Source organism: Leopardus geoffroyi, chromosome E1 (genome assembly GCF_018350155.1).
Source record: "Leopardus geoffroyi isolate Oge1 chromosome E1, O.geoffroyi_Oge1_pat1.0, whole genome shotgun sequence".
In the NCBI taxonomy this organism is placed as follows: domain Eukaryota; kingdom Metazoa; phylum Chordata; class Mammalia; order Carnivora; family Felidae; genus Leopardus; species Leopardus geoffroyi.
Genome location: NC_059330.1, coordinates 44,413,013 through 44,434,983, shown reverse-complemented (window position 1 = coordinate 44,434,983; position 21,971 = coordinate 44,413,013). Strand labels below are relative to the sequence as shown.

Sequence of the window (21,971 nt, the reverse complement as noted above, 5' to 3'; positions counted from 1 at the left end):
CTGGAATCCCTGCGTGAGCCACCGAGGGCTGTGGCCCCAAAGAGGTAGAGCACTTTGCGGGAAGGCGAAAAGTGGGCTGTGCCAGGTTCGGCGCCTGAGGCCCTATTCGCGCCTCCTCCCTACCCTCGACTTCTGGGTCCCCGCCTCTCCTCTTCCAGCCTCCTTTTCCTCCTCTTTTACTGCCTATCCCTTCGTCCCTCCCCAGCAACCACAAGGCCAATCCCCTTAATTCTCCTGCTGGGGTCTCCCAGCCTGAGCCCCGCCGCCGCTCCTGATTGGCCTTGTGCATCTGACCCCGCCCCCGTATGGCCACGCCCCCAAGCCGCCCTTGGGCCCAGTTCAGGCCCCCCGCTGGTAGGCTGGGTGGTGGCTTCTCTTCTTCCTTCTTGCAGCCTCTCCCTACCTTTCTTCCTGATTCGCACAGACGTTCATTCCCTCTAGGATTTTCTGGGCTCTTCATGTAAAGGTCATGTCCCCCCGCCTTCTGTGAGCTGCAGGGGGGAGGCAGGGAGAGAGAGTGGGAGAGAGGCACTGAGCAAGCAGGGGCCAGAGATGGTGCAACCAAATGCTATGAGGGCCAGTGACCCAGACCGGGGACTTCTGTGGTGCAGTGGGAAGAGCCCTGGGCAGGTGTCAACAGCCAGTGTTCAAACCCTACTTCTGCTTCCCAGTGTTTGTGGAACTCTGCATAAACAGTTTGCTCGGGCCCCGGTTTCCTTCCCTGTGAAACGGAATGAGCACTCGTGTTAGCAGGCGGTGTGAGACCTGTAGTAGGTGCTACCGACTCCTAATCTATACCAGACCAGGGGCAAATAATGTCTGCTGTGTCCACTTCCACCCCATACCTCCCCACCAGCTGTGGAAGGAGCAGGGCTCTGGCCATTGGCTGGTACCTGGTCCTCGAGGTCAGAAGGGCCATCTGCCTAGTAGCCAGTTTCTGCCTTGGCTCTAGTCTGGCCCCGGCTGTGGCTCATGTCCAGTTCTGCCTGCCCTCTGTTCTTTGCCAAAAGGGCTCCGGGGAAATGGCCAAGGCAGAAGAGAGAAGGACAGGGAGAGGGGTAGGATCTAGACCTTACACTGAGAGAGCACATTAGACGAGTTCCAGATGCTGCCACACGTGACATTCCATTTAGTCTCCCCCGTGCCCAGCTCAGGAGACACTGCGAATGAATGAGTGGGTGAGCGAAGGAACAACTGTCCGAGGAAGGTACAATGGTGTCGTTAAATCGGAGGGTATATGCAAAGTACCTGGCCGGTGCTTGGCGAACACAGCCCTCAAAAACGTTGCTCCCTTCCCTGCTGTCTCCTTGACTTTCTCCCCTCCCCTTATTGGCACAAAATGTGGCGTAGAAAGAATACGTGGGTTGGCGTCGAAAACACCCAGCTACGTTTCTTGGTTCTTTTGCTCATTGACTCATGACTTCGAGCAAGTCCCTTAGCTTCCCTGTGCCTCAGTTTCCTCATCTGTAAAAAGGGACTAAGGACATGGCAGGGTGGATGAGGATCAATGAAATAGACGAAGATGGGCCTTGAAAAGGCAGAGCATGGCCCATGATATTATCCCTCCCTCCCCATGGCCACCTGCCTCCAGCTTCCCCCTCCTCTGGGCTCGGCACTACAGGCACGACCCAGGAGAGATTAAAATCTCAACCTGCTTTCCTCACTCCCCTCCCCGTCCCCACCCCCCCCCCCCCCGCCAGCAACCACTCACAGAGGCTCTACTGTGGCACAATACCGAGGCTTGGCCTGGCCCGCCTTCTCCTCATGTCCAGTCAGCCCCGATCCAGACTTCTTCCTCTCTCAATTAAACCACTTGGCCTCAAGGCCTCTGTCCCTAAGCCCTGATTCGTAGGAACGCCTCTGAATTGCTTTGATGAGCAAGAAACACCAGCAGTGGGTACGAGTGCCACTCAGGAGTGCTAAAGGACACCACCCTAACCCAGGCTGTTTCCTGAGAGACTGAGTTACAGGCTAATCTGAGGAGGAGATGATGGCAGGTGGGCCCAGCCAGAGCTTGGCAGCTGCCGACGCCTGGCCCTGAAGAGGCTGCCCTTGCGTTGGTTCACGGCTCTCCCTGGTTTGCCCGTGCCTTCTTGTGCCAGTCTCCAGAATTATTAACCCCCTCCCGTCAGGATGGGCACACTGGCTCTCAACAGGACTGGTGTGCCAACCTTATGTGGAAGAGGGCATCAAAAGGCAGAGAAGGAAGGGACAGCGTCAGGAGGGGTGCGAGGACCACCCTCGGCCCAGCCTCCACCCACTAGAGACCAAAAGCCTTCCGACTCGTTCCAGAAGCATTACTGTGGCCCAGCTCTGCCCCAACAGACGCACATACATACACACACACGCACGCTCCTCTCCAAAAAGCTCTTCAACAAAGGGAAAATATTGGGAAGGGGGTTTTGACGTGCTTTTTTGAGTCACAGACCTCTTTGAGAATCTAGTGAAGGCCATGGTCCCTTTCCCAATTAAGATGCATGTATACACCAATTTTTTTTTTTTCATTTAATTTCAGTCTCTACAAACCCTTAAAGCTTCCAGTAGACTGAGATTAAGAATTTCCGATCAGATCCAACTTCTTAATTTCACTCTAAAGACACGAAGGCTTAGAGAGAGCAAGCGACAGGCCTGTGGCCACACAGCAAATTAGTGGCAGAGCCCAGTCAAAAGCCAGTGTTCCAGGCTGCTTCCCACTCCCGGAGGTGGTGTCTCCTTCCGTCTTCTCCCCATAGTTCCCTTCGCAATCAGTCCTCTCTTAGGGCCCCGCACAGTCTAGAGCACAAACACTATGCATTCAGTAAGTGTGGTTATCAGGCCAGGGAGAAGCTGGGCCAACTTCGGAGCCAGAGCAGATGTGATTTGGTTCCGTACATGTGTGAGGGGGCTAGATCAAGGTTCCAGGCTGTTCCAGACTGCGAAGTCTCAGAGGTCCAATCTATACCAAATGAGGGGCCAAGAGAAGTGTCTTCAGGCTACAGAGCAGAGGAGCTGAAGCATCTCCAGCATTTTCTCCAAATGCCAGCCAAGACCTCAGCTTTTAACACCACCTTCAACTGTCTCTGTTCCTCCTCTACTCTAGAACCCACACTGGCTCCCTAGTGTCATAGCATCAAATTCAGATTGCTTTCCCTGATGTCTCCCCTGCATAGGGTGAGCTCATCTCTACACTGGGGTCATTGCTCCCATCTTGTTCCCAGTTGATGGGTGAGTGTGGGCAGGTGGATAGGACACCGGAGTAGGGATCTTGCTCTGCCTCACCAGCTGTCTCTGCCCCCCAGGACTGCAATGCAATGCATCCGTGGACCTCATTGGCACCTGCTGGCCCCGGAGCCCTGCGGGGCAGCTGGTGGTTCGACCCTGCCCTGCCTATTTCTACGGTGTCCGCTACAACACCACAAGTAAGGAAGCCTCTGGAGGGCGGACCATCTGCCGAGGTGGGACAGGATGGGAAGAGCTTGGGACTTGTTGGAGGTGGCGGGGGGAGATAATAACGATAAGGGCAATACCATAATACCTCTCATGGATACAACCACCATTTACCAAAGTCCAGCTCTGTGCTCTTTATTGCTAATTCCCATACTATCCCTGGAAGATGCTATATATAACTATCCAGTTTTCATCATATACCAAGGCTTCCAAGGCTCAGAGAGGTTAGGGGACTTCCCCAAGTTCACCAGCTGGTAAGAGGTGAAGCTGGAGCTGGCCTGCACGTCTGTGTGACACTTTCTTCTGCAGTTGACAGACTGGGTTAGTTGGGATAAGCCTGCCACAACCCTATGAGGTAGGGCAGAAATCTCCAGAATAGCCCCAACTTTGAGCTCAGAGAGGTTAGGAGGTCTGTCCAGGGCCCTGCAGACCAAACCCCTGCAGGAGGCTCAGTTTTAGGTCCACGGGCAGGGCGTTTGGCCTGGCATGCAAGCCCACAGGTCTGCTGGGAGTGGGGGAGAACTGCCCAGGGTCTGTTGGATACTCGATCCCCATGTAAACAGCTCGCTACCCTGAGGCCCTGAGCCTCCACCTCCAGGCTTTGCAGCAACTTGCTACCCTACCTGTCACCCTCAGAACTAATTTGCTCTCCCCTGCCAATGACTCACAGCTCCTGCTTATCAGGAGAACAGCAGCTGTGGGCCAGGGGCCCTGTCCCATCTGAGGGGAGGGTGGGGGTCCCTAGGGGTGGGTTCTTGGGGCTGGTGAGCCTGAGCTCAGAGGCCCACGGGGGCACCGAGGGTGACCACAAACACCGGGTGGTTCACTCGGAGACTTGCCATGTGACCTTAACACATTTTCCCCCTCTTACGGCCCTTGGCCCCTGGTCTGACGATGGAGAAGGCTGGATAGCATGGCTTCTAAGACTTTGTTCAGCTCAGAACTCCCACATTCCTCCTTCTGCCCCCTCTGCTTTACCAGCTACATAAGGGGGTTAGGGTTGGTGGCTGCAACCAAGGAGGGGTGGGAAGTCCCTGGGGAGGCTTCAGTTAGGGCGGGGAGCCAGTCCACACGGCTTCACGTGTCTGCAACCACATCTTGGACCCTGAGAGGAGAAAGACTGAGTGGGTGCGAGGAGAAGTGTGGGTAGGGGGAAGGGCAGAAGGACCTAAGAAGAGAGCTCGGGGCTCGAGCTTGAGGCTCGGAGCCTAAAATTTAGTAGGGCCCATTTCACAATTAGGAAACTGAGGCAGAGGCTGACAGCCGTCTGAGGTCACAAAGCGCCAGGCAGGGCCACAGCTCCACTCACAATGCCACAATGCCCAGTCCTTCCGGAGCTCCCAGGAAGGAGGCGGCACTGGGGCTGATGCGTGGTGGGGACAGGGAGGCTGCTTCCAGGAAGAGAGAGGCCCTTCTGTGTCTCCACAGTTGCCAGATCCTTCAACTTCACCTCCAAAGTGATTTTCACGTCCAAGACTACTTTCCCTCCATCGCCGGGGCCACGGCCCCGGTCCAAGCGTCTAACCCTGTCACACCCTTGCTTGGAGTCGAGCCTTCTGCGGCTCCCCATTGCCTCCATGGTCAAGTCCACACTCCTGAGTGGGGCCGGCCAGGCTCTCTGTGGCTACAGTCCTGCCACTCCCCATGAGCTCCGTCCACTCCTGTCTCCAAGGTGACTTGGTGTGACCCCAATAAAGGCGTTGGTGCCTGGGCACGTGCTGCTTGATTAGCCAGCCCTGCCTCAAGTGGAAGCCGGGAGTCCTGGGTTCTAGCCCCAGCTCCGCCCGTAACTGGGCCTCAGTTTCTCCACCTGCAGGATGGGAGGGAGGTTTGAGTGAGGTGCTCTCTCTGCTCCCTTGCTCTTCCCTCTCTGATCCCAGGAGAGGAGCTGGGCGATGGTCCCTGGACGTGGAGGCGCGGCCGGAAGACTCCCCCAGCGCCAGAAAGATGAGGAATATGCCCGTGTAATCAGCAGTGACCGGGAACCCAGAATTGTACCTAATCGTTAGGCCCTAATTAATTCATTTGCTGATGAGGCACTGCCAGGACTTCCAAACCTTTTCCGAAATGCCCTTCCTCCTGCTGTATCTGATCTTCAAAGGGATGGGAAGCTTTTCCAAAAATAATCCATTTTCCCAAGACTCTCCGGGAGGACTGCTCAGCTCAGCAATTAAAGACAAGGAGGTCGCCTCCTCCCTGGCAACGACTCGCTGCGTGTTTCTTTTCAGGATCACCTCCTCCCTTCCCGCCAAAGCCTGCTCCCTCCGGATAACCTGTCCTGAGAGGGCTCCAGGCTGCCCCCCTCCCCCCCGCCGACACGCGGGGTGCCAAAGGGGAGCTTGAGTCAAGGAGGCATCTCCTGTAACCCCAGCCAGTACCCACTCTGATAGGGATCAGTGACATGTCCTGAATCTCATGGAAGGTTACACAAGCAACAGTTCCGAGACAATAATAATGAAAATAATAGCTCACACTACGAGCCGGGTAGACCCCAAGCACTCGGCACATGTTACTTAAAAATGCTCGCTCAACCATCGAGGCAGGCGCCCTTGTGAAGTTTGTTCCTCTCTTGCAGGTAAGGAAGCTGAGAGGTTGTGTGGCTTGCCCAAGGTCACGCAGTTAGGAAGCAGTGGTGCCAGGATTTGAACCGAGGCGGCCTGGGTTAAGAGCCATGCTCTTGCTTAAAGCAAGACCCCATCCCTCTCTCCCCTCCCCCACCCGCATGCCTCTGCCAACCCGATCTCTGCCCAAAGTCCCTTCCTTTGCAGACACCCCAGAGCAGCCTGTGGTCCCAGACACATCCCGTCCGTGGCAGACACACTGGATTCCCCCTGGTTCCTCGCCTCCTTCCAGACCTTCCTGAAATCCTAGTCGCTGCGCCCTCAGCCCTCTGGTTGCTTATCCCTTATTTAGCAATTAGGAGAGAATCAGCAGCTCCTTCGGCAACTCTGCCCAAGGGCTCAGCTCAGCTAGGTAGGGAAGCTGGGCAGAGCTTGAAAAATGCATTTAGCTTCATTTCCCCACTGGCATGCAGAGCCCAGAGGGAGCACTTTAGAGAGACCTCAGCCTTGTGGTCCTGAAGGCCAGACCATGGCGCCCTCTTTCCGGGAGGCAGGCACATCTCCGCCCCCCGCCCCCCCCCCCCCCGCCCACCCCATCATCTCACTCTTGTCCCGCTGCTGTCAGGCTTCAGCTCAGATCACAAGGCTGCTCCCCATCTCTTTAGAAGGTGACAGGTTCCGGGCCACAGTCCAGGGTGGTGGCTGCACAGACCCCCACACCTCCTGGGGCTGCCCTCTTGCCTTTTCCTCCAAGTGCTACGTGCCATGCTGGGAGCTGGTTGTAGTGGATCCTGTGAGGGTCACCACCCGTGACATCCCCCAGCACACTCCTGCCACCTGTCACTTTCTGTCCTAAGAGGCCTTCACCTTGGAGGAGCCCAGCACATGACCCTCCAGCATAAATCCTGCCGTAGAACAACGTCACCACGAGGACCTTCCCCAACACCTGCTCTGCGAGCCCCACCCCATGTGAAACGTTGCCACGTGAGGACCCCCCCGCCCCCCGTGGGAAACCTCACCACGGAGAGTCACCATATAAAACCGTCATTTCACTATGCCATCCGAGCTGTCACCACAAACCCTTCCGCCATATCACGCCCAGCCTTGTGACGGGGGATTGACTCATCAGATCCCACCATCCTTTTTGTTGCCACGTTTCTCAGAAGGGCACCTACCACATAGTGTGTTGCCATATAAGGCCTTGCAAGGGGACAGCCACAGTAAGCTGGTCAAGCCTGCCCGTGGGCCAGTCCCGTGAACATGATCATGGCAACCTGGGTGGGCAGAGCCTTGGTCCCACGGGCGGGCACTGGGGCCGTCACTGAGCCCCCAATGGGGCCGGTGGGCAGAAAGGCAGGTGGCTTCTCTCCTCAACTTCAACCCCAGAGCCCCCAGCAAGCAGGCCCTTGTGTTGGCCCAGATGGATGGATAGATGGACAGCCCAATACACAGACAGATGCCTGGGTTGCTCTTTGGGAGAGGAGCCCACGCATCACTCTGACTCTCTCTCCTTTTTCCAGACAACGGCTACCGGGAGTGCCTGGCCAATGGCAGCTGGGCCGCCCGTGTGAACTACTCGGAATGCCAGGAGATCCTCAGTGGGGAGGTGAGTTTGCCCGTGTAGAGGGTGGGTCAGGCCCCAGCTCAGATCTGGGTCTGCTGCACGGGCACCCGACCCGTCGAGTGGCCATCTCCAGGGGAGGGGAGCCAAGAGGGCAGCCACCGGCTCTGACACAGATGAGTTGGGTCCTTGTTCCTCCCTTCCTTCCGTCTGCATGCACTGGGACGGCTTTTCCTCCGTTCTCCACACCGCCCACCTGAGCTGCACATCCAGGTCCAGCCTGGGGGAGGGAAGTGGGGTCAGGAAACATAGTTGGGCCAGAAGACTTGGGCTTGTGGGGTGGGTGAGAAGACCACTCAGCCTCGTGGGGAGCTCCTTACCTGGTGCCCAGTAGAGGAAGTGGAAGGAAAGGAGGCGGGGCTCATGGGCAGAAAGCCGGGTCAGCACACCTCTTAGAGCCCAGCTCACGCCCACAGGGGGATGCTGTGGGGGAGGCAGCGAAGGCAAGACATCTCCAGCCCCCTGTTGCACCCCACCTTGACCTGCGGGTCTGCAAAGCCTGAGGCGGATGATGTGTCTCCAACTGTAGGTCGGGTGGCCAGCCTCCTGGCCTAAAACAAATAACCCTCCCCCACCCCTGAGGGGCAGGCGTCTGTCACCTTCTTGAACCTGAGCAAAGCTGGACAGCACAGCGGCTCCCAGCCTCCCCCCTGCGTGGGAGCCCCCCAAACGTCAGGAGAAGTTCATGGTCCACCCAAATCCCTCCTGCTCGAATTTAAGCCCGGTCCTTCTAGTTGGCTACCCTGTGGCTCCCACCCCGTCTGCCATGACAGGGGTCTGTCTCCGCCTCTCCACCAGTGGGGTCCGGGGCAGAAGGAGAACTGGGGAAACACCAGCTTCTCATCAGTCCCCTCTTTGGCAGTGCAACAGGGACAGCACGGGCTTTGGAGGTGGATGGTTTGGATTCTGATTCCAGCACACAAGCTATGTGACCCCAGGCAGGAGACTGAGCCTCACCAAGTCCCAGCTTCCTGGTCTGTGAAAGGGGTGGGAGTAATACAGTGTCTGCCCCCTGGTAGATGTCTGCCTGCATCTTGGCCCTTGGAGGGCGCTCCATCCACCTGCCACCTCTCTGCCTCTCCTCTCACCTGGGGTGAGGGAGGTGGGGGTCATTGGTGAGGAGACCGGTAACACAGCCACCCCTACCTCTGGTTACCGACTTGTTGGGAACAACCCACCCCCCACCACCCCCCCCACCCTGCTTTCCCCGGCAGCTCCTGCTGGCCGGGTTGCCTGGCATTCTGGGTAATCAATTAATTTAATTACTGAAAATGCCATTCCCTTCTGCCAGCCTCTCGCCTCGCCAGACCCCTCCCCGCTCTCAAGACGCACCCCCCCCCCCCCCATCCACTCCCAAGCTATGGAGAAGAGGAAAAGTCTCCAATTAATGGAGCAGCAGGCTTCTCACTCTGGGCCTGGGGCTAAGCCCTAATTAAGCACCAACACCCTAGGGGATTGCAGATAATGGATTTGCAGAAGGTCTGTCTGTGAAGTGGGGCTTGCGAGGGCTCCCAGAGGCCAGGCCAGGGAGGAGACGGCCTACAGCCACCACCACCAGGGGACGAGCTCCCAACTAGTCCGTGGCCCAACCTGGGGCAATGGCACTGACCACCCCCCACCAGTGCCACCCTGCTCTGGCCCCCGCTTTCCACACCAGCAGCCCCCGGACACTGTCTCCCTTCACTGCAGTGACACCCTCCCCCCCCACTGCCCAGGCTCATCCCCCGCTCCCATGACACTTGTACACAATCTGCTCCCCTCCCCCACACTCTACTGAGCTGGGGAGCCTGGTCCTTGGGGCACATCGTGAGGTGACATGGAAGGGATTCTGGGGTGTAGGCTTGTGGGCTGGGGCTCACTGCTCACAGCGATGCTAGTTGGACCAGAACTTCTGAAACGCTTAAGAATCACTGGGGCTTCTTGCTAAAACGAGGATTCAGACGTCTGACAGGGCTTAAGATTCTGTGTCTTCAGATTCCTACAAGCTCCTGGGTGATGCTGGTGTCGCTGGTCTGGGGACCCCACTTGGAGGAACAAGGGGCTGGAGTGCCCACCGGTGGGGTGAGGGAGTAGCTTGGAAACCTGCTGGCGAGGAGGAGCCACAGAGCAGGACGGCCCGGGGGCGGGAGAGACACCAGGGCTGGGATACTGGACAAGAGCAGCGGGGACCCGGCAGGGAGGATGCACTGAGTCATCCTGAACAGGCATCGGGACAGGTCTGACGCTGCCACCGTTGGGGACAAGGCATGTCTTGCAGAGTCTGGTGGAAGTCGTCCGGACGCTCGTTACTTACTGGATTCTGGTCACTGAGGGTGCGGTGGAGGGGCCGCTGCCCTAGGGTCACGCTGTGCCACCTTCCTCAGGGCACCAGCCGGCCCTAGGTCTCCAAACGGAACAGGGACAGGGTGCTGGTCAGGTGCCCAGGGGCTGGCTGTGTCCTTCAGGTATCCTGGCCGCTTCTGCAGTTAATGGTGGCTGTCTCCCAGGTGTCATTGGGGTCCCTTGAAGTATCACTAGACATCTCAGGATATTGCTGGCCGTTCTCTGTGGGTGTCATTGACCACGTCTCAGTATTGCTGACCATGTCGAAGGGTGTCCAGCTGTCTCTTGAGCGGCTGGTAGGTCTCCTGGTAATGCTCGCCATCTCTTGGGGTGGCCCTGCCGTGTCTCAGGCAGTCTCCTTGGGCTCTCTGCCCTGTCACCTCACAGGCTGCCCTTTCTCAGGCTGCATCAGGCTGGTGTGGCAGGAGGCAGCACAGGGCCTTGTAGCCGGAGGAGTCACCCAGAGGCGGCCCCCATGAATGGTTTGGCCCAGTTTTCATCCTCGGGGGAGTAAACCTCTCATTAGCCCCTCCGAGCGTCCTGGGCGTCTGTTTTCAGTCCCTGCTTGTCTCCCAGAGAGGCACCATGGGGTAGAAGGGCGGAGAGGTCTCTAAGGCGACCTGGATTCCCATTGCTGGCCAGGCAGCTTGGGCTGATCACGCAGCCTCTTCAGCTGGAGAAACAGAGACAGAAGGACAGCCTCAGAGGGCCACTGTGAGAAAGGAAAGCTGTGACATCTGTAAAGTACCTGGCACAGTGCCCAGCACACAGTAGGTGCTTAATAAATCCCACTCATCCCTCCTCCAACCAAACGACCCAGGGTCAACCTGCTGTGGGGGTCCAGGGGTGGGTGTGGCTGATGGCAGGTGGCGGTGAAGGGGTTCCCTGCATGTCCTGTTCATGCTGCCCACCTGGGCAAGTGAGCAAAGCTGGGGCATCACGCCGTTCTAGCTCCACAGGTAGTGTTATCACCCAGGGGCTTCGCTGCATGGATTTGTGGGAAATTTTTTTTTAATGTTTATTTATTTTTGAGACAGAGAGAGACAGAGCATGAGTGGGGGAGGGTCAGAGAGAGAGGGAGACACAGAATCCAAAGCAGGCTCCAGGCTCCGAGCTGTCAGCACAGAGCCCGACACGGGGCTCGAACTCACGGACTTCGAGATCATGACCTGAGCCGAAGTTGGACGCTCAACCCACTGAGCCACCCAGGCGCCCCTGATTTAAGGAAATTAAGTACGAGCTCCAGACAGGTTGCATGTGTGCATATCTTCTGGAGTCTCTGGGTTTGGCTCTATGCCAGACTCTCAAAGACCCTTCCCATCTGCACGATGCCAATAGATACCCTCCACTCCCCTTCTCCCCCCACCCTCTCTCCCGCTTCTCTGTCTGCCCCCACCTCTCTGTTGTCTGTCCCCATTTATACCTCAGTGGGTCTCAACCCTTCTAAATTGAGCCGCTAATGTGGTTTCCTGCCATGTTCCAAACCAGCCCCTTAGAACAGAGCTTCCTGGGCCTTCTGGACCTCAGAGGTTTTCAGTGAGGACCTGCCTTCAGGAGGGGTGTGGTGGGCTCTGGGAAGAGCAGGGGAGGGAGGGCTCAGCCTCTTCTCGGGTGCCTGCTAGGTGGCCGGCTGCAGAGGTACATCCTTTGTTCTTGGGTGAGTGAGTTTGGGCCTCAGTTTCCTTATCTGGAAATTGAGTAGGGCTGGACTCGATCCCTTAGGACCAGCTCTGATGCCCATGGATTCTGGAATTCCGACAGGAAGGTCTGTGGAGAGCCAGGAGCTCTTCAGTGGCTCTAAAAGGTCAAACGTGACCTTTGTGAACTTACTCATGGCCTGGCCCCACCCCAGGACCCAAGAAGGGGAGGGGAGGGAGGTGCTAACAGGGACCCCCTCACACCCCCACCCTTTGCGAAGCCGGTTGCTTTTCAACAAAATTTGTCCTTCCTTCACACAGTTTTGGAGCTCTACCGTGGGCCCCTCTCGGGACCCAGGAAAGGGTGAAGAGGGGCTTTGCTCTTGGGGGGCAGAATCTGCATAAAGCTGGGCAATGGGGACCACCAGTCCCCCATTAGGGGGTGGCCACATCTGCAGTCTCAGCACCTTGCCAGTCTGCACGTGCTGGTTAAGAGATGGTTTCAGGCTGAGGGACCTTGAATGAGTCAACATACTTCTAGGCCTGTTTTTCTGCAAAATAAGGTATAGACCCCCTTCCAGCTCCTCTACATGGTGGCCTTAACGGGTTGAGGAGACAAGAGATACGAAAACACTCTGGACGTGGAAAGGCTTCATGCCTCAGGGAGCTTACTTACTCCGGAAAGAAGAGACCACAGCACTTCTGAGCTTCCTTTATTTTATGCAGTGAATGAAGTGGTAACACTGAGGCGGGGGGTGGGGGGGGGGCTTCATTATAATCCCGGGAGGGGTCCCGCTCATTCCCAGCAGACCCCCTGGACCAGGGGTAGGACCTGGAAAGTGCGTTATGGAGCCTAGAGAGTTTTTTTTTTTTTTTTTAATTTTTTTTTCAACGTTTATTTATTTTTGGGACAGAGAGAGACAGAGCACGAACGGGGGAGGGGCAGAGAGAGAGGGAGACACAGAATCGGAAACAGGCTCCAGGCTCTGAGCCATCAACCGGGCTCGAACTCACGGACCGTGAGATCGTGACCTGTCTGAAGTCGGACGCTTAACTGACTGCGCCACCCAGGCGCCCCTGGAGCCTAGAGAGTTCTTATGGTCTGTAATGATTCTGTGGATGCAACTGCCCTTCCTTCCGTGGCCACTAGGGGTAGGGTCCCTCCGCGAGGAGGGATTCTGGGTAATCAAAGAGATGATGGCTCAACTTAGAAGTGAAGGAGGGACGCCTGGGTGGCTCAGTCAGTGAAAGTGTCAGTCTCTTGATCTCACAGTTCATGAGTTCAAGCCCCACGTGGATCTCTGTGCTGATGGTGCAGGGCCTGCTTGAGATTCTGTCTCTCCTTCTCTCTGCCCCTCCCCTGCTTGTGCTCTCTCTCTCTCTCTAATAAATAAACTTAATAAACTTTTTTAAAAAAAGAAATGGATGAGGAAAAAAGTCCTAGAGGGTTGGTGTCCGTGCCCAGGAGGGTCACCTGGGGATCGGACAGAATGGAACCGTGAGGGCTGTGCACACGTCTTCATTTACGTGGAGCAGGGAACCCTGTGTGATGCGGAGACCCGAGTTAGCTGGGATTTGTCTAATAGCACGGAGCAGTGGGCAGGGCATGGGATTCAGGGACAGATAGACAGACACGGTCTCAAACTGGACGGCCCTGCTCCAGGGCCATGCTTGACCATAGTCAGGGCTCAGGAAGGGGAATAACTATGATCATTATCAACCCCGTCTCGGCCACCTAAGGGGCTATCCTCACGTGTCCAGTGGGTTCAGGGGTGCAGCTATGTGGGAGCCTCACGTCTGTCCCTCTCTCCTACCTCAGAAGAAAAGCAAGGTACACTACCATGTTGCTGTCATCATCAACTACCTGGGCCACTGCGTCTCTCTGGTGGCCCTCCTGGTGGCCTTTGTCCTCTTTCTGCGGCTCAGGTGAGAAAGACTCAGTGCTGGCCCCAGGCCCTGAGCAGGGTGCAGAAGTAAGATGCCGGAGGGCCGGCACTGGGCACCCTGCCCCCTCACCTCGGTGGGAGGTGGTGACAGATACGGGAGCCCCAGGTCTCTTGGAGCCTCTGGCAGGGTCATTTCTGCCCCCCCCCCCCAGCCCAGTAGCTGCTACGGGGCTCACCTTAGGCCACCCACACCCTTGCCAAGATGCACCCATTTGGGAGGCCAGGAAGGTGGAGGCCTTTGAGCTTGGACTTGCCTGGGTCCAGAACTACTGCCAAGGACGCAGGTGGCAATGCCAGGCAGGTCTGTGCCAGGAATGGGGGCAGGAGCAGGAGCTGAGCATCAGGACTGAAGGCTCAGAGGGAGTCATCCCACTGGAAACCTCTTATGTTTCGTGTTTTCTGACCCGGGAGCTGCGGGGAGGGGAGGGGGCCATGGGAGCACCCCCTTCAGCAGCCCCGGGTCCTTGGAGCACTGGCAGTGCGGCCAGCTCCGCCACCAAGCTTAGGTCTGGGTGGGTCTCAGGTCGGAAGGGCCCTGGGGGCATCCGGAGGGCCCCTGCCGCCACCTCCGGGTATGACACAGCCTGTCAGCCCTGCCCTCGCTTTCCCCATCCACACGCCTGGGCTAGAGTGATGCTGGCGGCCTGTCCCTCATCTCTCCTTTCCTCCCCTGGTTCCCGTCACCCCCCCTCCCCTGCTGCCCCCACAGGAGCATCCGGTGCCTGCGAAACATCATCCATTGGAACCTCGTCTCGGCCTTCATCCTGCGCAATGCCACGTGGTTTGTGGTCCAGCTCACCATGAGCCCCGAAGTCCACCAGAGCAATGTGGTGTGTCCTGGGGGGCTAGGCCCACGGCCAGGGGAAGGGTCTGGGTGGGACTGCCCTGGTGGGAAAGGGGCCCAGTAAAACAGGAGCGGTTCCCTGGGCAGGGGCGGCGGGGGGGGGGGGGGGGTTGAATTTGGCCGATAGGAGGCGCCAAGCCCAGGGTGGGGTGCCGCCGCTGCCACACCCCTGTCCCCCATCTCAGTGTCATCTCTGGGTGGGGGTGGGGCGGCAGGGCTGGTGCAGGTTGGTGACAGCCGCCTACAACTACTTCCACGTGACCAACTTCTTCTGGATGTTCGGGGAGGGCTGCTACCTGCACACGGCCATCGTGCTCACCTACTCCACCGACCGGCTGCGCAAATGGATGTTCATCTGCATCGGCTGGGGTGAGCGCACAGGCCCCCTGCCCCAGCCGGGCTCCCCGCTCCTCACCCAGATCTGGCCAGCTGGCTGGGGCAGGGGGGAGCTGGGAGACCGGAGCCAGGTCAGGGCGGTGGGGTGAGCACCGTTTGGGGATGGGGGGCAGCAGGAACATCCTGAAGGAGGCATGCTGGGCAAGTGAGTATGAGCTCGACCCTGGGGAACCCCTGCCCACTTCTAGACCCTGGGCTGCCCTGGGGTCCTCCAGCCCTGCGTCCTCCAGACCCCACCGACGGGCTCTGTGACAGCCAGTCTCTCCCCAGGTGTGCCTTTCCCCATCATCGTGGCCTGGGCCATTGGGAAGCTGTACTACGACAATGAGAAGTGAGTCACCTCCTGCCCTTCGCTGCCCTCAGGGCCCCCTGAGCCCCGAGGTCCAGTCTCCTGGCCCAGCTCTGCCTGACATTCCCCGAGGACCTTCGGCCACATCACCTGCCCAGTCAGGGTCATTATTCGTCCATACAGGGAGAGTGCTAGGGGCTGGACTCAGTCCGAGGATCCCTAGCAGTGCTGTGCTCTAGGTGAGGCTGGATGGGTAGATTCAGGCTCCTGTATCCATCTTGCGATTTCACGCCATATAGAACAGCATAAGTGTTCCTGGAAGTCTCTGGAGTCAGATTGCCCAGGTTCTGAATCATGGACCCGTCATTAAGTACTTATATGACCTTGGGCTAGTTATTCCAGTGTGCCTCAGTTTCCTCATTTGTAAAATGGGCATCCTAACAACAGTGCCTCCCGCAAAGGGTTTTTGTGGGGATGACACGCGTTCCTGTATATGGAAGCATTTAGAATAATGTCTGGCACTAAAAATATTAAGACTTGTTTTACAAAAGATTCCATGGGTTTTGTAGAAATTAATCTTGATGATCTCATAGGGTCCTTCCAGCCTCCAGCTCTGACGTCCTGAGATGACTTTGGTCTCGGGTGTTCCCAATTGCCCCTGAAAATTAGAATTCTGCTGCAGTGATTCTCAGCCTTGGCTCATGTTGGAATCATCCAGGAAGCTTTAAAAAGTCCGAACGCCCAGGCTTGACCTCCCAAGGGTGGGACGCTTACATCTGGTGGTGGTCTGGAGTGTGAGCACCGGGAATTTTAGGGGCTAAGATTGAGAATCACTGAGAGAGGCAGAAAATATGGTTATAGACAGCCTGGGAGGTGCCAGCACCTTCCGTGCCAAAGCGTTCTCAGGGGCCCATTGTCTGAGTGGGGTTCCAGCTGATCTCCATCACAATGACAAGTCCCCCCTCCGCCCTCCTAGAGGGGAGGGGGCCGCCCACAACCTCACTGGGCTGGACAAGGAGCCTGGGAAATGATACTCATATTTACCAGGCTGATCCTTCCTGACTCCGCCTGGCGGGCTCTCCCTTCGTTGGCACAGGGGGCAGGGTGGGGGCCTGGGCTGGGAGAGCGGCCAGCTGCAGACACCCCTGGGGGGCCTGGCAATAACGCTCCGGATGTTGGGGTCCGGTGCAGGAGCATCGTAAACCCTGGGCGATGGTGCCTGTGCCTGCAGGTGGGCAAGTGATTACAGGCGAGGACAGGAAGACCCAGTGTGTGTGAGTCTGCGTCTTGGGGGAAAAGGGACGCCTGGTGTTAAGAAAGTCGGCCTGAGTGGCTCTGGAGCGCCATCTAGTGGTAAGGTGCTGACACTGCAGCAGAAGGGATCCAGGTGTGAGACGCCGGAAAGAATTTGTAGACCCTGGGGTTAAGGTCTAGACCTGGCCCCAGGCGGCTTGCATTTGGTCTCCCTGGTGTCTTTCGAAACCCTGAGTTTGTTTCAAACCTTTAAAAGGTCAAGAGGTTTCACATAAAAATCTCAGTGTCTGGTTTATGGAAGCATCATGAGATCCAGGCACCGTGGGTCTGTATACCCTGGGGGCCGTTGTCTCTGCACAAGGACATGGGACTTCTCATGTGCCCCATCCCCCACCCCCCAAGAGATTTCTGGAGGGACATTCAAGAAGATGAAAAGCGGTTCTGCCTCTCCAGCAGGTGGAGCCTGTGGAATCTCTGCCTTGAGGCTGCAATTAAACAGATTCAGAGGTCATTAGCTGTGGGGGAACCACTGCGTGACAGGGGCAGGAACCACTAGTCAGTGGGCTTGTGCCAGAGCCACAGTGGGGACAGAGGGGAGCAGTGGTGTGCTGAGCCCTTGCCTGTGCCGCTCTGTGCTCTGGTCCACAATTGCCCTCCCTGCCGCATTGCGTGTATCCAGCTTTACATCTCATAATAGCGTGGTGTCCATTCTGCAGATGGAATAACTGAGGCACTGTGGTGGAATCTTGACCTTCTGCCAGGGTTGGAATCGAGGCACCCAGATCCTGGCTTCTGGCCCCAGTCCTGCCCTGGCCAAGCACCGCCCCTCCCCATGCCACCAAACCGGACCCAGAGGGCCTCCCCCCTTACCTTCTCTCTGTGGCTTTCTAGGTGCTGGTTTGGCAAAAGGCCTGGGGTATACACTGACTACATCTACCAGGGCCCCATGATCTTGGTCCTGCTGGTAAGAACCTGGGTGGGGGGGAGCAGGAGAGAAGGGTGCCTCCTGTGGACTGACAGGGTCCCCATGCCTAGAGGCGGGGGCACGGGGCCAGGAATGTGTAAGCATGAACGAAGGTGGAGGGAGAGAAGTAGGGGCACCAAGAGCAGACTTGAGACGGCCGAGGCCCTGCCCCGTCCACCCGCCCTCCCCCCAACATTTTGCACACACACACACACACACACGCCCACACCATCCCACCGTGTGCTCAAATTACAGATCAATTTTATCTTCCTTTTCAACATCGTCCGCATTCTCATGACCAAACTCCGGGCGTCCACCACATCTGAGACCATTCAGTACAGGTAACCCGGCCCGCCTCCCTCCCCCAATCCCGAGGGCTTCAGAGAGCCCAGCCTCTGACCCAGGGTCTCCCCCCACCCCCGACAGGTCTAACAGTCCCTCCCGAAACCCTGGCTCCCTGTCTCAGACATTCCTGGGAACCCGGCACCCTGCCCCCAGGCCCAGCCCTCTTCACCACCCGTCCCGGGATGGGCTGTGACTCTGAGCCTCCCCACCCCGCCTCACCTTAGGAAGGCTGTGAAGGCCACTCTGGTGCTGCTTCCCCTCCTGGGCATCACGTACATGCTGTTCTTTGTGAACCCCGGGGAGGACGAGGTCTCCCGGGTCGTCTTCATCTACTTCAACTCCTTCCTGGAATCCTTCCAGGTACCACCGCCCGCCCCTCGCTCTGGCCCTGGCTGTCCCCCGACCTCCTTCAGTGGGGATTCTTCCAGGCAGGGCTCTGGAGGGGCAGGAGGCTCTGGAGAGGAAGGGGGTGGTGGCCTGGAGGTTGGGTGGGGCCACACCTGCCGCAGGCCCTTGACCCACCTTCTCTGTCCACCCCAGGGGTTCTTCGTGTCTGTATTCTACTGTTTCCTCAACAGTGAGGTAAGGACGCCAGGGTCCCAGAGCTCAGGACGGAGGGGGCCTGTTGGGACTCGAGATTGTCTGCAGCCCCCTCCTGCCCTCCACGTGCCAGCCATCTCTTCCCCGCCCCTGGGTCCCTAATGGGGATGCTGCAGGGAGCCGCAGGAGGGTCCCTGCCACCTGCCCACTCTGCTCCTGGAGTGACAAGCCCACTCCTTTGCCCCCATAGGCATTTGGCACAGCCAAGGCTTCAGCCTCATCAATGAGTCTATGAAAAGGCTTGTTGAAACCAGGAAGGGCTGAGCCCTTGGGCAGGGCGTGCATGCGTGCTGAAGGTAGGAACTCTTCACGGCAAAGGCCGTATGACGCCTTCGTGCGGATGAGCAAAGGGCTCCCCTCCTCTAACAAATCTGCAAATAAACAACATTGGCGATGTGAATGTCACCACCTCCCGGGTGGCCCGTGCATTTCACACCTGTGTCCCGAGCACCTGTGGACCCATCACACGTACAGCTGCTCGTGGCAGCCCGAAGGGAGGGGTGGGACCTAAGACCCGGGCTCGGACATCATGCTCCGCTCTGTACCCACAGGTCCGCTCTGCCGTCCGGAAGAGGTGGCATCGATGGCAAGACAAGCACTCGATCCGTGCCCGCGTGGCCCGCGCCATGTCCATCCCTACCTCCCCGACCCGTGTCAGCTTCCACAGTATCAAGCCGTCCACGGCCGTCTGAGCTCGAGGGGAAGACGGTCTCCAGGCTCAGCCAGCCGCCCTGTCTGTGGAGGGGATCAGCGCCTTCCCACACCCTGTGCCCCCAGAAGCACCTGGCACGGACATCCTGGGTGGGGGGGTCCCCCCTCGCTGAATCCCCAGCTGAGCGGGAGTTCAGCCTATGAGAGCAGACCCAGTCTGGGCCAGGGGATGACGGGAAATAGCCTATAAAGACTGGGCCGGGCCCACGGCTCCTGGCTCCCCCTTGCCCCAGGCCCCCCTGGAGGCGACATCAGAATGGAGTAGAAGTGGCCAGGTGGAAATCCAAAGCAGCACACGGGTCCCTCCGAAAGGTGTCTTCTCCCACGGCACAAGATGTCAGCCCACTGGAGACCTGGGGCCTGTCCTTGCTGCCAGGGGCATCATGGGAAACTCTTGTGACAGCATCCCAACCACCGTGATGGCGCCTCCGGGTGTTGGCAATGCCTTCTAATACCGATGGGAACCAAGGCAGAAGCCCTGGCAATGTCATTATAGATCAGGTGACATCATCAGGCAATCGGCCGCGCCACTAGAATCCTCCCCAGCCACCGAAACTTCATCTGGCCCTGTGGCACTTCCAGCAGAAACGCCCTGCCTTGCTGCCTTGCACCATTGGAACTTTACTGCCCCGCAGGCCACTCAGGCTCCCCCTCCTTGGCCACACATAATATTTGCACCCTGATTTCTGCACCTCCTGTCCCTGGTGTCTCCCCCTCTGTGGAAAGACGGGGGTGGGAGGGTGACCACGTGGCTGGTGAGCAAGAGCCAGGGTGTGCCTCGGCCAAAGCCAGTCTCCTCATCAGGGGACAGAGGCTACTCAGGGCCCCCCTGCCGCTGGCTTCAGTGGTCTGGCCCCGGGGACAGCCTCTCTGCTGGTCACAGGGAGTTTGTGGCCCCCGGATGTCCTCTGGGGCATCGTGATTAGCTAAGCAAAGATAGAAGGGGCAAGGTACTTGGCCTCTCTCTGCCTGAGCATCCTGGAGCAGGACAAGTGACTCTAGGGGCAACCAGCCAGCCCCCACTGGACCCTCCCGTGTCTAGAGGTCCTGGGCCACTAGAGCAGGGCTTTGGGAGATAAGGGTGTCAGCTGTGAGGGCATGGCTGCTGTAAATAATAATATTTATCTTTTCTACCAGCATCTGTGAAGGTCTGGACTGTGCGGGGGTGGGTGGGAAGGGCACAGCGGAGAAACGGAGGCCACTTTGCAGTCTTCGGGGCCACTGTGGGGCTGGGAAACCTGATACCACTCACACCCACCAGGCTGGGGTGCTAGGTGAGCCGCTGGGGGCACGGGTCAGCGGAGCCCAGCCGATAAGGACGCCTCTTCGAAGGGGTGAGTCATAGGGAGAGAAGGGCCATGGGTGAGCAGTACTGGCCAAGGACACCATGGATGGGATGGGGGCCACGGAGACAGTTTGAGCAGGAGTATGGCAAGGATACCAGACAGGAATGTGTCCCAGCCCCAAGGCAGCAGGAAGCAGAGTTAGGGAGGCCTTGACACTGTCCCGGAAACAGACCCAGAGACAAGGTTCCCGGAACCAACTCAGGGAAGGGGGGCACAGGCAGCAGGTGGGGGCATGAGGGCAGGAAAGGGAGGCAGCGGGAAGGGGGCGATGGCCACACCACAGCCACCACTGCAGGCGGCTGGAACGTAATCCTGCTGCAGAAGCGTGGGGAGCCGGAGTGGGGCGCACCCGCCTTCAGCCCATCCAAGGGGCCATCTGGGAGGAAGGCTGCTCCCTGGGGGCGCTAATCTCCCTGCACTTCCCCCAGCCTCACAGCCGCACAGGCCGCGAGACCAGGACCGAAGGCCCAGGCAGAGCGGTGTGTGGGAGCCACAGCCTGCACTACCAGGGCAGGGGAGGGGGTCCCACACGGGCTCTCCACTGGCCTGGGGCTCACTTCTGGGTCTCCAGCCAGGGACGCTGGGAGGGGACCAGGGCAGCAGGACAGAGATAGGGTGACAGCTTCCAGAGCAACGGAGGGGGGGTTGGTGAGAGAGAAGCCCTGGAGAGGGACGCGTCTACCCCAGGAGGGACCAGAAGCGCCTGCTGAGTGTCACAGGGCCATGACTGAGGCACCTTTCTCCACTCTGCCTTTCACCCAATGAGGTGAGAGAGCAAGGCTTCTCCTGCACACGCCAGGCTGTGGGGACGGGCGCTTCCCAAGGACGGAGGAGCCCGGGAGGAGTGGGGGACATCGTCAGGGGATTGCATGGACCAGAGGTCCGGAGGGGCCAAGCTGGGGCAGCACCCTCTCTCCTGCTTGAGCCTCCTGGTTGCGGTGGCTGATGGTGCCCTCTGAGCTCTTGCTGTGCACTCAGCACCCCAAGACGCGGGCCAGCAAACAACTGCAAGGCCCAGAGCAGAGGACACCTCCAAGAGAGGCTGATAGTCCCCAAAGAAGCTGCCTGCAGGGTCCCTGAGCAGTCAGGGCATGGTCCAGATGAGCCTCGCCTCCCATTCAGAGATGGTAAGGGAGGAGGGGCCGCCTGGAGCAGGTGCCCAGAGTTTAACCCTTCCCAGCCCACGGCCCCGGAGGTCCAGGGTGAGGGCAGGCCCCCAGATAGGGTTTCTGAGGGTCACTGTGCCCTGAGGTTCAGCTTGTGGGCTGGGTGAGTGGGAGTGTGACGGACCAACAGACACATACGTGGCTTCACTGGGGGAGAGGCCGGCAGCTGCAGCGTGGGGGTCCCTGTGGGGCAGGCCCCTTGCTCAAGCCTGGAAGAACTTCTCCACACCGCACCCAGAGGCGGCCTTCCCCTCAAGTACTCGACGCGAGCCCATTTCTCCTTGGGACCCTCCTTCGTAGGCACAGAGCACCAGTGGAGGAAAAACGCACCGTGGGGTTTTGGTTTCCTGCTCCTCCGCCTCTGAGTGTGACATGACCCCTGCCCTGGGGTCCTCAGTTCCCTCCCAACCCTACCCCCAGGCCTCCTCAGTCCTTCTGCTGTGCTGGGGTCAGATGCCCTGGGATAGGACTGGGGAGAGAAGCAGATGTGGGAAAAACACGCATTAGGGAGGAAAGGGGGTTTTAGAATTCAAATAATAATAC

The 21,971-nt window shown here is 58.4% G+C and overlaps 1 protein-coding gene across 3 annotated transcripts in view; it reads left to right on the top strand.

The window, feature by feature from the left end:
• Nucleotides 1-20,052, top strand: part of CRHR1 (corticotropin releasing hormone receptor 1) — a 46,156-nt gene extending 26,104 nt beyond the window's left edge. Inside the window, exons 3-13 of one of the 3 annotated variants that reach the window (XM_045489320.1) lie at nt 3,279-3,398; nt 7,508-7,593; nt 13,387-13,493; nt 14,223-14,343; nt 14,573-14,726; nt 15,024-15,084; nt 17,188-17,260; nt 17,516-17,601; nt 17,830-17,965; nt 18,146-18,187; nt 18,757-20,052. In XM_045489320.1, the coding sequence (XP_045345276.1) occupies nt 3,279-3,398; nt 7,508-7,593; nt 13,387-13,493; nt 14,223-14,343; nt 14,573-14,726; nt 15,024-15,084; nt 17,188-17,260; nt 17,516-17,601; nt 17,830-17,965; nt 18,146-18,187; nt 18,757-18,897 (1,127 nt within the window). In that variant the 3' untranslated portion in view covers nt 18,898-20,052. The other 2 variants (XM_045489319.1, XM_045489321.1) reach the window with 2 other exon arrangements.
• Nucleotides 20,053-21,971: the final 1,919 nt, after the last annotated feature.